Source organism: Bicyclus anynana, chromosome 8 (genome assembly GCF_947172395.1).
Source record: "Bicyclus anynana chromosome 8, ilBicAnyn1.1, whole genome shotgun sequence".
NCBI lineage: Eukaryota > Metazoa > Arthropoda > Insecta > Lepidoptera > Nymphalidae > Bicyclus > Bicyclus anynana.
The window spans coordinates 3570154-3588420 of NC_069090.1; the positions used below are offsets into that span (position 1 = coordinate 3570154).

Genomic DNA, 18267 nt, shown 5'->3' on the forward strand with positions numbered 1-18267 from the left:
TAAAATCAGTATGGCGCGAATCGTTGCGCGCGGCGCTCGGGGTTTAAAAAAACAACTGTCAATGTCAAAATGAGCTATAGTGTCTATGATTGCGGATTCGATTTTCAAAAAGTGAACGACAAAGAGTGCTTTGATGGAATGAAAAAGGAAAAGAATGACAGTGAGGCAAAGGAAGAACACATTCAGCATGTGCTAGGACCCAGTAGGCGGTGCTTAGCGTGGGCTTGCAAAGCCTGCAAAAGGAAAACTGCGGCCGTGGACAGAAGAAAAGCGGCGACGTTGCGCGAAAGGCGGAGATTACGAAAAGTAGGTTGTTAATAGACGTCTGAGAATTTTAATCACTCTAAATTAGAGGTAGAGTGCTTTCTATTAAGTAATATATAACGTACCTAACGTACCTAATACGAGTAGGTACCTACATATATCCACAGAAAACATATGTATCTACAAGTATGGTATAACCTACTAAAGATTTGCGAATAAAGATATTATGCATTATCTTTTTGTTCTTATACAGTTTGTGATAAAATTCTCTGGACTTTGTTTAATTTTTTACAAGAAGCCCTTGACTACAATCTCACCTGATGGTGATAATGCACCATTAATCTAAGATGGAAGCAGGCTTATTTGTTAGGAAGAGGATGAAAATCCACACCCCTTTCGGTTTCTACAGGACATCGTATAAGAACCCTACATCGCTTGGCGGTAGGTAACTAGCCACGGCCGAAGCCTCCTGCCAGCCACAATACTCATAAGTATAGGCTACTTTTTATACCCGAAAATTTCTTGTGAGACAGTGAAATCCTATAATTTTTTTATAGAATTGTATATCTTGATATGTCATCATAATCAGACTATTTTAACGACCTACTACATGATTTTAGAGGGTATATGGAGCTTAGACCCACCACGCTGCTCGAATGTGGCTTGGCGAGCTTAGGGTGATAATGTTAAAGTAGATTATGACGGTCATTAAAGCTCGAGTTGCGTTTTATAAAACGAACGAAGTGAGGGTTGAACTTTTGAAGTTAAATTTGCGGCCCTTTCTAATAAAAACAACTTTCAAAATCAGACTACATTATAAAAAGTTATGCGTGGTTTTACTTTACGATTATTGAGTATACAATCAATCATCCCTTGTTTTTCTACCCTTACGATTGGATTTTTTTTTAAATTCATATGGATTTAAATTCAAAATAGGTATATCCTTTCCAATAACAAAAAAATATTACAATCGGACCACTAAAAACGTGTTCATACATAAAAAAATATACAGAATTGATTGACCTTCTCTCCGTTTTTCGTCGATTGAAAATAAAAAAGAGACCAATCATAGTAGAATAATAACTAATAATTTAATTATTAAATATTATAATTAATTATTGCGTATCGTTTACCTTTTATGCAGTGCACGAAAGCTCTCACAAAGGCAGTTTTTATCGGTTTACAAAACTGACCAACAAACTTAGTAAAAAATAGATATTATACTATACTACACATCCTTTGATGTACTTGAACACAATATGTGGCTTACTCTAAAAAAAAAAAAAAAAACAGAAAAACAAAAGGGTATACGCGAATAGCAACGGATACTAGTACATCTTAGCTTAGTCTAAAGGGTGTCTAAAAGTCTAGTAGGGTGGTAACTTGCCACGGCCGAAGCCTCCCACCAGCCAGATCTGGACTAATTAAGAAAAGCCGGGGATCGAACCCAGGAAAAAAAACGCATCAATCCGTTGCGTAGTTTTAAATATTGATGGACAGCTACATTATCTGTGAGTAACATAGGCTACATTTTATCCCCATATTCCCACTGAAATTGGAACGACACGGGTGCAACCGCGGAGTTCTGCTAGTACCTATTAATAATTATTAGGTATACCAGCTAGTTGCATATAAATTACATTTGAGAACATTGAGAGATGGTTCATTGAAAAGCATACATAGAGACAGGAAAAAGCGACTTTGTTTTATACTATGTAGTGAAGTAATAACTAGTATAAGCAGATAAAGAGGTAGATAAGTATATTATTACTAGCTGACGCCGCGCGGTTTCACACGCGTGGTCCCCGTTCCCGTAGGAATATGGGGATAATATATAACATGTAGCCTTCCTCGATAAATGGGCTATCTAACACGAAAGAATTTTTCAAATCGGGCCAGTAGTTCCTGAGATTAACGCATTCAATCAAACAAATAAACAAACAAACTCTTCAGTTTTATAATATTAGTATAGATTAACATCCCATATCCAGCTTGAGCACAATTCTCCTCTCAGAATAAGAGGAGTGGATTGGCATACTACACACACGTAGAGAATCACGAAAATTCACAGGTATGCAAGAATAGAGCATACCTACCTGTGCATACCTGTGATGTCACGATGTTTTTCCTTCGCCGTTTAAAACACGTGTTTAATTTCTTGAAATGCATTTAACTGAAAAATTTAAGTTGCACCGGATCGGATTCGAGCCTACTCTCTCTGAATCTAAGGCAGAGGTCATATCCACTGGGCTATTACCTCTCATGCTATATATATTTTCTGAAAATGAACCAAAACATTAAACTTCAGTGTCTCAAAGTGCAACGAACGTATATCCTAATACCTTTCAAGTGTTAATCCTTTCAGAGCGCGATCCGAACGCTTCCCCGAGCATCTTTTGATCCTGTAATCCCAAATACGTGATGTAAATACCGTTTCTTCACTTAAATTAGTCTTGTATTATTGTGACAAATTAGACGGATACCATCGATTCGTGGTGTATTTATATTTAGTACTAGTGGATGCCAGCGACTTCGTCCGCCCTTAGACTTTTTAATCCAGCCCTTACAGTAGTATCGCTGTCAAAATTGCTCCCGTTTTCCCAAGAATTCCCTTTACTCCTCTGCTCCTATTAATCGTAGCGTCATGAAAACCAAGTTACCAAGTTTCGTTAAAATCGTCGAGTAGTTTTTAGTCCTATAAGGAACATACAGACAGACAGACAGACAAGAAGCAGATCATAACTGCTTCAATTTCATCTAAATCGGTTAAAGTAGCCTATATGTTGTGCAATAACATCTTCTTTCATCCAGTGAAAGTACGAAAATTTTTGAAAACCGATTTTCATGATTCTTTTACCTCTAGAAAGCCACGTTATTTGTGAATATCATAGGCTATATTTTAACCCCTTATTCTCAAGGGAACGGGTACTACGAGGAAGAAACCGCGGGGCGTCTACCTAGCATTAATCATTCGATACCTAGATTAAAAATGGTACCTATGGGTTAAATTCCTTAATTTATAAGCGTTTAACGTTTCAAAAATTGTAACCAAATAAGAACACACTAAAAGCAAGATAAAAATAAAACCAAATAGTTTTCCCTAAAGCGGTACAGTTAATTTGTGGAGACAGATTCCTCTCGAGGTGACAGGAGTGTTTAAAATACCATTAAGTGGAGTGACACGCGATCGAAAAGTGTACTTACACTTACGAGTACCAGCTTCTGTTTGATATGATATCCAGTGACAGAGAGTATAGAAGAGCGGCAAATCCCGAAAAATCTCTTTAGTTTTTGATTTACTTTATTCTAGTCCCTATCTTTTTCAACACAATGTTATTGGACTGCAACTCGATGTAATTTGGTTAATTTTATATAGAGTCGTGCCTGCGTGATTAAGCTAACCTCTTTTAAATATTGGATAGAAGCAGGCGTTACTTTGCGGAAGTTCATCATGATTATATAATGATTTATTTATTTTGCTATCATCCGCGAAAAGTCGACGAACCCATGCGACAACGTCACCCAGGTCCGACAAAATACTCTCTACGTACGTTTCACCCCGAAACCGGAGAACCCTCAGGAGATGTTGACTCTACAACGTGCAATTGCAAAGTCAACAATGTTATTGCTTTTTTGACTTTTTCAGCAGTTTTTTTGTTTTCCTTAGAAGCACAGGATTAGATTATTTATTGTAGGTTACTTTTACAAATTTTTGCTTTAACACGTTGTTTTCCAGGGGCTCCGTAAAAATTGATACGGATAATTTTGTATTTTTATAAGTAACGACTAAACTCAAACCCAACTCACTACAGGATTTTTTTGAAAAATCATTTCACCAATAAAAAGCTTCATCATCAAGGAGGATCACGCTACGACTAATAGGCGTACGATCAATGGTGACTATCGTACAGGTAGGGCTATTTCCTCTTATAATATTAGTGTTTATTAACAGTACATATAAAAATATATAATGTTATTAAGTTTGACCTATAGGTACTGTTAATAAACACTAATATTATAACAGGACATATTGGTAATTTTGTATTTTTATAAGTAACGACTAAACTCAAACACTACAGGATTTTTTTGAAAAATTATTTCACGAATAAAAATCTTCATCAGGGAGGATCACGTACGACTAATAGGCGCGAAGCATCAATGAAAATAAAACCAATAACTACGTAGGTACATCACTATTCTTTAAATTTGATTATAAAGTTTACATAGCATAATTAATTTATTAGCACAGTAAATCAATAAAATCCCTGTAACATTAACTGGAAACGCGGAATCCACTGATTCCCTTACAATAAATTAGCCCCCATTCTGCTCGTCTAGTACGAACTTTGACAGATTTATTTCAAACGATCATAATATTTGAAGAGGCTTACAAAACGGTACAAGAGTTTCAGAATAAAAATAAATTGTATCGCTTTGAACAGCGCGATAAATTTATTTTTATGTGAAATTAAGATGTCCCCCATATATTTTACGCTTTATTGGACGCTATTTTTAAAGTTAGGGCGATGTCACATGCAAGTTTTATGGGAGTTTGACATACATTTAGTATCGCGCGGTAATGTGTCCTGCACATTTTTTTCAACATCTTCTAAACATATAAAATCCATTTATTTCAATTAGGCTTAGTTTACAAGCACTTTTGAGACGTCAAGGTCATGATTTAGGTACTTATTGGTGGTAAGTAAAGTCGAAAACTTAAAATTAAAGTTACGTGGGTTCTAAATTCACCTTGGTCCGAGAAGAGCCCTCAACATACTCAAACAAGTTTTGTATTTTTTTTTGTTTACCACCATTTTACAAACTTATCTAGAACTAAGTACACAATCGTACAGTGCAGTTTTTTCACCAAGCTTTTTCATTATTTATATAAATAATCATTAACACTTTATTACGCTTTTAATAAACACTTTGAACTTTTTCAGAGAAAAACAATCGGAGGCATTCTCAAAACTATAGTGCAAATATTAGAATAACTCAGTTTGATACTTGCAATTTTTTTTTAGATAGGTAGGAATGTTTTCACATAATTTTGATGAAAAATGCGGTTTATAACGTACACATATACCGTAGACATACTTACCTACGTTAATAATTAAAAAAAAAAAAAATAACCAGATTGGGTAACCTGCTCGCCAGATTGGCTAATCTAGTCATCCGCCTCGCGTATTTTGTATAGCGATTAATAAAATAACGTTTTTGTAATAGGTTTTTTTTTAAATAAGATATTTTTTTTTAAATAATAAGATAAGATACGAGCGAAAAACATAACCCTTCTTGCAGTCGGGTAAAAAACGTACAGTACAACGCAGTGTCAACCTAGCCTTAGTCGTACTTAGATTTGAAGAGAATCTAATGTTAAGTTCAGGTAGTTAATTTTTTTCCTGCCTGACTGTACTGCCCATTGCTCCAGTGGTAAGGTTATGTCAGGCTTCGGATCACGCAGTCCTAGTATCTAAGGTCGGTATGTGAAGCACTCGGCGCTTCTTTCTTCTGAAAAAAATTCAAATATTTCAGTCCGAAGTTGGAAAAGGGGTGGTGTTATACCCCCGTACCTCGAGGCCGTTAGTTAGAAAGCATAGACCTCCCTGTCAAATTTAATCTTTGTACCTACGTCAAGCGTCAAGATTTCGTGACCTTTCATTTTAGGGTTTTATTTTTTATTACCTATCAGCACTTAATTAAAATGAAATTGAAAATATAATAAAGTTACCAGATCAATTTACTCGTACCTACATTTAATTAAATTGGTAGTAGTTTGTTTTCAAATTTCGCGACAAGCTTTTGTTATCATATAAATTGTTTATAATGAGGTTTAAAAGTTGATAGATAGAATTTTGAAAGAAAAAAAAAATATTTTCTTCTTTTTAGAGCGTTTAAACAAAAGCTTTTATTAAAAAAGTTTTTGCTTTTAATTTATTTTTTATTTTTTAGTTATTGCTGGCAAGGTCTATGGGTTTGTTCATATTTTCAAGTTACTCTTGACTCAACTCGACCGCAAGAAATGCCTCAATCCCGAATAAAAATGGAAGAAAACCACACTGCTGGGTCATTTTTAGGGCACTGTAACCAAAGGGTAAAACGGGGTCTTATTATAAATTTTCTCCTTTCACAAGGGTGCGTCGTCCTTCAGTCTATACTTTGTCAAAACAATTTTTATTTGATCTCGCTCGTGTCTGCGTTTAATGGCTCGGAACTAATAAGTGTGCGTTAATTTCGTGAATGCGGCGAGTTATTTTCATTAAGAATTTCGTCTTTTATTTTACCGACATAACTATTTATAAAGTCAAGTCAACTCTGAAGTCTTTTCTAAATAATACTCTTCTTTAACTTGACGTGCCTCTACGGTTGTAATATGGGAAATACTTGTATTTTTGTATGTATCTACCTAATGAACAAACTGAAACACGACGAATAATTTGAAAAATTCTTTTACCAATAGAAAACTATATTATCAGTAACACAGGCTATATTTTGTCACCGTATACACCCACGGGAATATGTGGGAATTGGGAATTTCGGTGCTAAAATCGCGCTAACCTGTTCTGCTAGTATGTAAGTATAATAATGGAAAATGTTTGTTTCAGGTAAACGCAGCATTCGAAGAGCTCCGGATACGGGCTCGCGCCGGCAGCGGGCGGCTGCCCAAGCTGGAGATCCTCCGCGCCGCCATACAACACATAGAGAGACTGCAAGCTGCCCTCAGAGCTGCCGCCGCGGTACGTGCTAGCTATAGATACGAGCGCGCGCCGGCAGCGGGCGGCTGCCCAAGCTGGAGATCCTCCGCGCCGCCATACAACACATAGAGAGACTGCAAGCTGCCCTCAGAGCTGCCGCCGCGGTACGTGCTAGCTATAGATACGAGCGCGCGCCGGCAGCGGGCGGCTGCCCAAGCTGGAGATCCTCCGCGCCGCCATACAACACATAGAGAGACCTATTGTTACGAGTTCCTGAAGTACGGGTAGTATTAACATTCATTGTTTATATTATTTATCTATATATATAAAAATGAATTGCTGTTCGTTAGTCTCACTAAAACTCGAGAACTGCTTAACGGATTTATCTTATCTTGGTCTTGAAATGTTCGTGGAGGTATAGGGAAGGTTTAAAAGGTGAGAAAAAATCAAATAATTTCCGGGAAAACCCTAAAAACTGCCCTTTTCTATTTCACATACAAACGTTTAAGAGTCAAGCGGTAGGGGTAGGGGTAGGGTAGGGTAGGGGTAGAGGTATAGAAGGGTAGAGTAGGGATAGAGAATAAGTGCACTTATGTCAAAACGAAGCTTGACCGGGTCCGCTAGTATTATTATAAAAAGGAGGTATTTGTACGAAGTTGTTGCAACAGTTGCAATAAATAAAAGGGTATTTGAAGACTTGAGTTCAGTTCTTTGATAGGCAGCGTGAACACCGTCACGCTGCTAGCCGCGTTAATTATTTTGTGTAGTTTTGTGTGTAATCATTGATAAATTGTTTAGAGTGGGTATGGAGAACATCCCGAGCAGGGGAGGTGGGTGTTAATGTATTCTAAAGGGATTCCTTTCCTACCTAAAGAGAAACCTACAACCAAGGTCACGAGTCCTGGGACCCTGCTGGAGGTGTTTCCTCTAACACTAAATGATGGTACAATTACTGGTGCTGGTACCTGTCAAATCACACTATGTCTAGCAATAGTCATCCATGGGTCGATCTGATTCGAATTATTAAAGTCAACTTACCGCAACATGGTTGTGCACCAAACAAGAAGTGTACAAAATGTGGAGCCAATTAAAATAATCCGATCTTAGGTCCGTTCTCCGTATTCTATTTCTCGTCGGCACGTGTACAGATAAATAATGCCCGACGTGAATTAATGGCGATTTAACATCGCGACATGCCGTTTTCCGCGGTTACAAACTATATTTAAACCGAATGACGGTATTTTTTTTTCACTTTTCTTTCTGAACTCTCGCGAAATAACTTTCTATAAATATGGACTTACTAGTATTATAAATGCGATGTGAGTACAGCTGTATTAAAATATGTTTTGAGGTGTCTGTTACTCGTATTTTAGTTTGGACGCCCGCGATTTCGTCCACGTGTAAACTTTCTACCCTCTATTTATAATTTCGCATGTTTATATATTACTAGCGGACGCCCGCAACTTTGTTCGCGTGAAATCTGTTTTTTTAGTCTGTGGATTATTCCGGGAAAAAAGTAGCTTAGTTCTGCTTCAAGGTGCACTTTATCTCTATACCAAACGTACAAATCGGTTTAGCCGTGACAAGGTAACAGACAGACAGATAGACAGATCATAATATTAGTAGTATAGATAAAAAATAGCCCACAAATCATTTTACAAAAATATAACTTAAACATGAACGATACAACTCAAAAAATTTTAACCCCTTTTTATCCCTTTAGGAGCCTACAATTTTGTAAAACCTTGAATGCCATTATTTTTTGTATTTTTCTGGAACCAATACCCTACCAATTTTTACAAATGTAACTTGTATAATGAAGGCCTTTTATTTTATACTAGCAAACGCCCGCGACTTCGTCCGCGTGGAATTCAGTTTTTTACAAATCCCACGGGAACAAAGGATTTTTCCGGGATAAAACGTGCCTATGCGTTTATCCAGAGTGAAATATATTTCTATTCCAAATTTCAGCCAAATCGCCTCAGCGTAAAGGAGGAACAAACATACACACACACTTACAAACAAACTTTCGCTTATAGATTAGTGTGATACCCGTGCGAAGCCGGAGCGGGCCGCTATGTTTTTATATACAATATTCACAGTTTTTCTGTAGTGTAGGTACCTATCTAGTATCAGCATTGCACCCGCGCGAAGGTGGGGCGCATCTCTAAAAAAAAACGCATCAAAATCCGTTGCGTAGTTTTAAAGATTTAAGCATACTTAAAGGGATATATCTATACTTCTATACTAATATTATAAAGAGGTAAAGTTTGTAAGTTTGTAAGTTTGTCACATTTTTTAAATGGGGTAATCTTCGGAACTACTGGTCCGATTTTAAAAATTCTTTCACCAGTAGAATGCTACATTATCGGGGAGTGCTATAGGCTATATTTTATATTGGTATCATATATATTAGCCGAGTTATCACAGTTTTTGCTATACAGGTCGGACTGAAAATCCTCTTAAACAGACTTATTCGCATGCGCTGCCTTAACTATTGTGTAAAATTGAAATTAATGTATGAAGACTTTATGTATCTTTAAAATTTCTACAAAAAAGTCCGCGACACCATATATCTATCTTCTATATATAAGCAGATATAGTACCTTTTGTGTTTTAAAAATTATTAATTTTATATACTTAGGTTTACGTCATTATTTATACAACTAAACTTTAATCCTTATTAAAATAAATTATTTAATAATCACAAGGATATTATGGAGATAAGATTTGCCATTTACAGTATGTTAATTAGTTAAATAGTTTCGGAGATAATACAAAATTTCTAAAAGACGCAGAAATTCCGCCCTGAGAAATGACGCCCGGCGCTTTCATTTACGTAGTTCCCGTTCCAATGTGAATATGGGGATCAAACATAGCCTATGACACTCGCAAATAACGTAGCTTTCTATTGGTAAAACAATTTTCCAAATCGGTCCAGTAGATCCAGAGATTACCTCCTACAACCACACGAACTTTACCTCTTTATATTATTTGCATAGAAGTCTCTATTTCTCTTGGTCATACCACCATTCTCGAAGGACTGGACCGATTTTGCTAAGGGTAGGAGTAAGACAGAGAAGTTACAGGGTAGGGTAGGGTACGGGTAGGGAAGCGTAGGGGTAGTGTAGGGGTAGTGTAGGGGTAGGGTAGGTTTAGGACCGGGTTTAGGGTAGTGGTAGGGTAGGGGTAGAGGTAGGGCAGTGGTAGGGTAGAGGTACGGGTAGGATAGGGAAGTGGTAGGGTAGGGGTAGGATAGGCGTGAGATAGGGGTACGGGTGGGATAGGGGTGGAAAGGGATAGGGTACGGGGAGGGTAGGGGTAGGATAGAGGTAGGGGTAGGATGTGGGTAGGGGTAGGATGGGGGTAGCGTGTAGGTAAGGTAGGGGTAGGGTAGGGGTAGGTTTGGGGTAGGGTAAGGGTAGGGTAGGGTAGGGTAGGGGTAGGGTAGGGTAGGGTAGGGGTAGGGTAGATGTAGGGGTTGGGTAGGGTAGGGTTGGGGTAATGGTAGGGTAGGGGTAGGGTAGGGTAGGGGTAGTAGTAAAGTTGACATCGAAATTTACGCGGACGAAGTCGCGGGCGTCCGCTAGTATCATAATAAAATAGGGATATATATCATATAAAGGGATAGATATAATCGGTGAAGGAGAACATCGTGAGGAAACCTGCATACCAGAGAATTTCTTAATTCTCTGCGTGTGTGAAGTCTGCCAATCCGCGTTGGGCCAGCGTGGTGGACTATTGGCCTAACCCCTCTCATTCTGCATTCTGAGAGGAGACTTGAGCTCAGCAGTGAGCCGTATATGGGTTGATAACGACGAAAGGGATATAGGAACAGAGAAAGCGACTTTGTTTTATACTATTATTTTATATTTACGCTAAGAAAAGCAAATCCTTGTTTTTACTACACTGCTCATAAGGTGTTATGGACTAAGGAAGATAGATAGATATAGCTTGATATCACCAATTTTTTTCCGCTCCCCGTAATTTTGCCGCCCTAAGCTTCAGCCTTTTCAGCTATGGTAAATCCGGCACTGGTGACCGTAGGTAACATAGACATATAGGAATATAGGGACAGAGAAAGCGACTTTGCGAGCGTCTGTTTTATACTATTATTTTATTTATGCTAAGAAAAGCAAATCTTTGTTTTTACTGCACTACTCATAAAGTGTGGTGGACTAAGGAAGATAGATAGGTATAGCCTGATATCACCAAAGTTTTTCCGCTCCCCTAATTTTGCCGCCCTAAGCGCTTTATATGTTAAATCCGGCACTGGTGACCGTACATTCGTTGCACACCGTCGCGCGTATACACGTCGCGGCAACGGCGCGCGACGGACAAGTGCGAGACGCGACACGAGTAGGTACTGGGTACAGCGGGATTAGGAGCCCTAGAAATAAACCGGTGTCGCATTTGATACCTCGATGGAACTGAAACAAAACGACATACGAGCGATTAAGTTTACTAGTTATATTAGTTTTACTAGCTGACGCCGCGCGGTTTTACCCGCGTGGTTCCTGTTACCGTAGGAATACGGGGATAATATATAGCCTATAGCCTTCCTCTATAAATGGGCTATCTAACACTGAAATATTTTTTCAAATCGGACCAGTTCCTGTTATAACGCGTTCAATCAAACAAACAAACCTTCAGCTTTATAATATTAGTATAGATTAAAGTAAATAAAAGAAAGGACACATTTCGTTTTATTAATATTATAAATTTTAAAAAAATCACCCCTTCCGTTGCAGGAATTTTGAGTGCTCAAGTAACCGATCAAGGTTTCAAACCACAATACGAGCACCTACATCGCCGTCTTATGTTTTCCCTTTGTCTTGATTCAACAATTGAGCGAATACTTCTCAAGATGTTGTTCAAACCTTTGGCAAAAAAATAAACAAAACTATCAGAATCAAAAAAGTTGAAGCCTAAATCTCAATGCGTTTAGCTGGCCTATTCTCTAACTTTGAGTAACTTAAGTGGATATACACGAGAATTACCAACTAGCTATTGTTAGTGAATTTTAGGTCATGTGATTTCGTATTCAATTATAACGGAGGTGGTAGTTCGATCCCTGCCCTGTTGATCTATTGTCGTCCTTACCTACCTTACCTTACCTTATCAGCCGATAGACGTCCACTGCTGGACATAGGCCTCTTGCATGGACCTCCAAGCACAACGATCTCGAGCCGCCAGCATCCAGCGGCTCCCTGCAACCCGCTTGATATCCTCGGTCCACCTAGTGGGGGGTCGCCCAACACTGCGCTTTCCGGTGCGGGGTCGCCATTCCAGCACCTTGGGGCCCCAACGTCCATCGGCTCTTCGAACTATGTGACCCGCCCATTGCCACTTCAGCTTCGCGACTCGCTGAGCTATGTCAGTGACTTTGGTTCATTTGCGGATCTCCTCATTCCTGATTCGATCACGCAGAGAAACTCCAAGCATAGCTCGCTCCATCGCCCGCTGAGTGACTTTGAGCCTTCTAATAAGGCCCATAGTCAGCGACTAAGTCTCGGATCCGTATGTCATCACTGGCAACACGCACTGATCGAAGACTTTCGTCGTCAAGCACTGAGGAATTTCGGACGAAAAGATGTCGCGAAGTTTCCCGAACGCTGCCCAGCCGAGCTGGATTCGGCGATTCACCTCTTTCTCAAAATTGGACCTACCTAACTGGACTGTGTGTCCTAGGTATATATATTCGTCTACAATTTCGAGAGCAGAGTCCTCAACAATAACTGGGTGGAGCGGTACATGAGTATTAGTCATGATCTTCGTCTTGCTCATGTTCATTTTTAGGCCCACACGTTGAGAAACCCTGCTGAGGTCGTTGAGCATGGTACTAAGGTCCTCCAGAGTCTCTGCCAGAATGACTACATCATCGGCAAAACGTAGTTGAGTGATGTACTCACCATTGATGTTGATGCCAAATCCGTTCCAGTCCAGAAGCTTAAAGACATCTTCCAATGCAGCGGTAAATAGCTTTGGGGAGATCACTTCATCATCATTCGTCATCATTGTCGTACCCACTCCTAATACAGTATTTCCCGACTAGTTGGAAGGGAATGGGAATATTGGTCATATTTAAAAAAGATATGTCAAATATTAAAAAAAAAAACAGGACTCACTATTCCATGTGACGGTTATCTTGTTAGTAAGTAGGTACTCGACTAATCAATCGTGTAGCACTTATTAGTCAGGTTGATTTTATTGTCAGCTTTTTTCAGCAGAAACTGCCTTCCGAACCATTGGATATAGAATTTGATTTTCTCCGTTCGCTAATTTACAATAAAGTAGTTTAGAAACCTATATTTAGTTATAAGTTATTCCTTCACAACTCATGTTTACAATTACATAATTTATTTTGTCTAACTGGCTAACTGCCCTTAGTCGTAAAATGAGAAACCTGTCATCAATACCTAACACAAAAAGTAATAAAAGTACAAACGTACATACATACTCGTATAATATATCAATCATTCACCACTGCCCAATAAAATACCAATCTTCATTTGATAGTATCTCGTTGTTCTTTTCTCGGGTTAAAGCTGATCACACATTAACCACACCTCTATAGTACCGTTTTGTTGGTCGTATGATAAGACTTTTGCTTTGTTCTCAGAAACGCGAAAGTTGAAATTTATTACAATTATTCATGCAGAAATGAAAAGAATCATTTAGTCAAAGTTATCTCAGTCTTTTAATACGGTACAAAGAGCCCATACAGGCCATACCCGTCGGTTACCTTTTAAAAATTCTTACACATACATTATTGTAGTAAATATGTATGGATTCCGGATGAATAATATGTATTGGACAGAAACCAGAGTCTGTATCAAGCGATTTAAATTTCCTGTTTCAAAATTGCAATCTTTGCCACTGCTTATTTAGCAGTGTAGTTATTTTTTTCAATTTATTTTCTGTGCACATGAATAAAATATGCGAGTTCAATTTATTTTTTTAAAATAAATTGAACTAAGACTAACTAAAATTGAACTAAACTAAATTGAATAAATTTAAGTAAAGTGTATGCCACACTTTACTTTTATTGAGAATAAAATACAATAAGACACTTACCTAAACTAACTAATCTTAGGTATACAAATCATGCTCACATGGAATGGTGGCAGCTTTTCCGACGTAGTCAGTTAGGCTGATCCTTTCGACAAAAAGTAAGCCAGCCCGACCAACCAACCAACTTATCACTTTTTTTACATAGACATCCGTGCTTTAAGCATAGTAAGTTCCCAGTCTGAGGCATAGAGCCACATAAATTCCGCTACCTATCTAATAAAGTGCCAAGATAACTAGTTAGATTTTAAATTATATCCAGCTGAGGTCTTTATGTGATAGTACATAAAACATTCAAAAGACAAAATATCACAATTATCTAATAACATTAACGTTTCATGAGTGTTAGTAAACTTGACTTGTAATTTTGACTTTGAAAAGATGTGTTACAAATGCATCACGGTTACGTGCGGCGTTTTGCGGGTTTGAGCGTGTTACGTTACAATGTGCCTGCTACATTACAACTGCAGCATGAACACTATCAAATAAAGTGCTAAGATACTTAATTAGATATTAAATTATATCCAGCTGAGGTTTATATGAGAGTACATACATTCAAAAGGCAAAATATCACCATTATCTAATAACATTAACGTTTCAAGAGTGTTAGTAAACTTGACTTTGAAAGAATGTGTTACATGCTCTAATTTGGCATGGGGGCAGATAGACAATAAATCTTCTTCTTGAGCTTGAATCACATTTATGTCTTATTATTTAACATTTATAAAATATAACAATTATTGTAATGTATAATTTAGTGAAAATATGAGCTAAGACATGTCGATGACAAAAAAGGTAAAAGAGTAAGGAATGACATCTCAACAGAGAGTTGCCAGGGTGCAAAAATAAACAGTGTTATCACATTTAATAGTAGCAATAATTTAGGGTGTACATACACACAATTCAACATTACAAATGCATCATGTTACGTGCGGCGTTTTGCGGGTTTGCGCGTGTTACATTCATTACAATGTGCGAGCTACATTACAATGCAAGTCACGCGACGTATGTCCGCGCGCTCGTCACACTCCGCCGCCGCGGCTTTGCCGTTTGAAACGCATTTGATATTCCGATCGAGAATAACTACAAATTACAAATAAACTAACACTAACACAGCTAATGCATTAAATAATACCTAGCTGAGTTTGTTGTGGGCTTCTCTCTGAGTAAGACGCTCCCTTGGGAAAGGGGATAAAATCAAAATGTTTATTCTTTTTATGGTAGCATTTTAGCAAGAAGATAGTTTAAAGAATGTACCTACGTATTTAAAGTCATAGAGTAGGATGTTTAAAGTAAGGATTTGTATTTCAGAAACATATTTTATATTATTTGGCCTATGTTTAGAGATTCAGGTCAATGGTCCCATCTTGTACCTACCTATGTTTTCTGTGCCCGTGTACAATAAAATAATCTAATGCCGTCATCGTTCAACGTATTAGAACTCTTTATATTAGGTAAGAGCAGCGTAGCCAGATTTTCTTTTTGCCGAGTCGGGATTTAGGAGCTTTTTGAATGAAAAAGCGGGATTCATTTGCCGAAAGCGGGATATCGTAAAAAAACGTATATAATCATACGTTTTTGAATATTGCTTGCTATTTGAGTTCAAATTACATTTACGTTACGTTCGACAATAGACTGTAATAATATGCATAGAAAATGAGAAAATGTATAGTATTGTTAAAAAGTTGAGTCCTCTAAATAATAAAAACAGAAATCAAAATTTAAAAAAAAAATATCTATTAGAAAAAATTTGACGTTTCAAATAATAGTCTGAGAAGTGAGTGTGACACACAAGCTCGCGCTTTCTCAGTACGCACGCACGGTCGAGTTATTTCCTAAAAACCGGGACTGATAATTTAGATTTAAAAATCTGAACGTCCCGCCAAACTAACTATAATTAAAATCCTACAGTTGGAGTCTGACAGTTGCAAGAGCTACGTGGAGCCGCCGCCGACAAAACCGCAGAGCGACTTGCGAGACACAAGGACAGACAGAGAGAAACCATTTGTGAACGGTAAGCACCCTTCTGTTCACCCAACGCCTAGTCTCACTAATGGTGCTGATAGATTTGAGCATTTACTTGTAATGAGCATTCGTGTGAATGTTACATCACAGAAAAATACGAGAACATTTATTGAGCAATCTATCAAGCGTTCCTGCATGCTAGCGAGCAGATTTGCTTGGAATGGTAACATCGAATAGAGCGTTCGCTAGACCTTATCAAGATGTTCGTAGCTATATTTGGCTCTAATGTGTGCTTGGCTCGGCTCGTTGTTTAGTTCGACAAATATAAAAACGGCGAATGCTCGATGTTCTGTTATAAGAGATTGTTCAAGTCTATAGTCTATAGTCTAGGACATTTTATAAAACCTTTGACTAAAATAATATTAATTTTACCATGAATAAATGAAAAATCCATGTTCATATACATATTTAATTTCTTAAAATGCACACAACTATAAAGTTGGAAGTGCATACCTCGGCCGGATTGGAACCCACACCCTCCGGAATAGGAGGCAGAGGTCATATCCTGGCTATCACGGCTCTAAAGTAAAAAAATACCAACCTATTATTATTATTACTATGTATTCACTCTTGAGTTCGAAGAGCAGATGGACGTTGGGATCCCAAAGTGCTGGAGTGGCTACCCTGCACTAGAAAGTGCAGTGTTGGTCGACCCCTCACCACTGACGACATCAAGCGAGTCGCAGGGATTCGCCGGATGCAGGCGGCTCAGGATCGTGATGTTTGGAAGGCCCTACAAAAGGCCTATGTCTTGCAGTGGATGTCCATCGGTTGATTTGATGATGATGAAGATGATGATGTTTTGTTTCAGGTGAATCTACGTCCTGTGGACTCAACAGTCTAGCTCGCTTGCGGTGTATAGTGCAAGCATTGGCGAAGGACGCCCCCTAGCTCGCTGTAGCTACCTAGATAGATCTCACAATTTAGGTTACTCGTGCTCAATTATAATTAATATTTATTTATAATTGCACTTGTTTTATTTATCATCCTTGGGCCTAACTCTAGCCCAAATACGAAGCAAAGCTTTTCTACATAACAGTTGTATGTTTTTGTTTGCAAATGTAGGTACTCGTAAGTACGTATCTACCTACTGCTAACGTACTTAGTACATTGTGTAGGTACATATTCGCAGTCTTTTTTATTTTTTTTTAAATATGATCTATATTCTCATTCTCCTCCTACTAGTCGGGAAAGACTGTGTTTTAAGAGTGAGTACGACAATAGACCAACGGGGCGGGGACAGAACTACCACCCCGTGAGTGAGCGGTGATGAGTCCGACCGCTCTTACCGTTGAGCTATTGAGGCTCTAAATTCTGGACGGCCTGTATGGTTTGGTAAACTGTAGTGTTTCACCCGCTTGTTCACTCAGATTAAACTCGGCTCTGCTTGGCGTTCGTCTTTTATACCTTTGTACTGTGCATACTGTGGGTATTCAATTATCTGACGGATGTCAACATAGCCACGTATTTTGTCTTTGGTATGTACTGCATCCATAGACTCTTTGTTTACTCATTCTTACTCTTACTCTACTACTCTTACTATTTACTCATAGTCTTATGATTGCATTCTACATAAACTAATGTTTAAAACTGCAAAACCGATTTCCATGATTGTTATTTTTACAGATGGATTGGCTTTAGTTTGAAGAAATATATTCGGTAGATACTGTTAAATTTGTTTCACTGAAATGAAAGAGGTGATTAATTTAAAACTCGAGTTCCACGTAAACAGAGTCGCAGACCTCCTCTAGAAATATAATAAGTACCTAATCATAGATTTATTCATAAATGTAATTTAAATACATCGTACGTTCGTTCGTAACCCATATTCGGCTCACTGCTGAGCTCGAGTCGCCTCTCAGAATAAGAAGGATTAGGCCAATAGTCCACCACGATGACCCAATGCGGATTGGCAGACTTCACACACGCAAAGAATTAAGAAAATTCTCTTGTATGCAGGTTTCCTCACGAAGTTTTCCTTCACCGTTTGAGACACGTGATACTTAATTTCTTAAAATGCACATAATTGAAAAGTTGGAGGTGCATGCCCCGGACCGAATTCGAACCTACACCCTCCGGAATCACAGGCAGAAATCATATCCACTGAGCTATCACGGCTCAAATAATATAAGTAAATAAATATTGAGACACCATAAAATGCATAATCTGAAGCTTATTAGAATAAGAACATATCTGACCACAACAGTTTGTA

At 38.1% G+C, this 18267-nt stretch overlaps 1 protein-coding gene across 2 annotated transcripts; it reads left to right on the plus strand.

The window, feature by feature from the left end:
- Positions 1–17020, plus strand: LOC112052032 (transcription factor SUM-1). Of its 2 annotated transcripts, none has more exons than XM_052883150.1 (4): positions 1–306; positions 6870–7001; positions 15942–16044; positions 16867–17020. In XM_052883150.1, the coding sequence occupies exons 1-4, from the start codon at positions 70–72 to the stop codon at positions 16944–16946; spliced, it is 552 nt and encodes a 183-aa protein (XP_052739110.1). In that variant the 5' UTR covers positions 1–69; the 3' UTR covers positions 16947–17020. The 2 variants fall into 2 exon arrangements, 1 of the variants encoding a protein (XP_052739110.1); XR_008251053.1 differs by having other exon boundaries at positions 2–306; positions 6870–7123.
- The last annotated feature ends 1247 nt before the right edge of the window (positions 17021–18267 follow it).

Excerpts from the sequence above, each read along its gene's own strand:
- LOC112052032 (XM_052883150.1), top strand. The coding sequence starts at position 70 with ATGAGCTATAGTGTCTATGATTGCGGATTCGATTTTCAAAAAGTGAAC. Across the intron at positions 7,002-15,941 it reads CCCTCAGAGCTGCCGCCGCG|TTGGAGTCTGACAGTTGCAA; the intron begins GTACGTGCTAGC and ends AAAATCCTACAG. Across the intron at positions 16,045-16,866 it reads AGAGAAACCATTTGTGAACG|GTGAATCTACGTCCTGTGGA; the intron begins GTAAGCACCCTT and ends GTTTTGTTTCAG.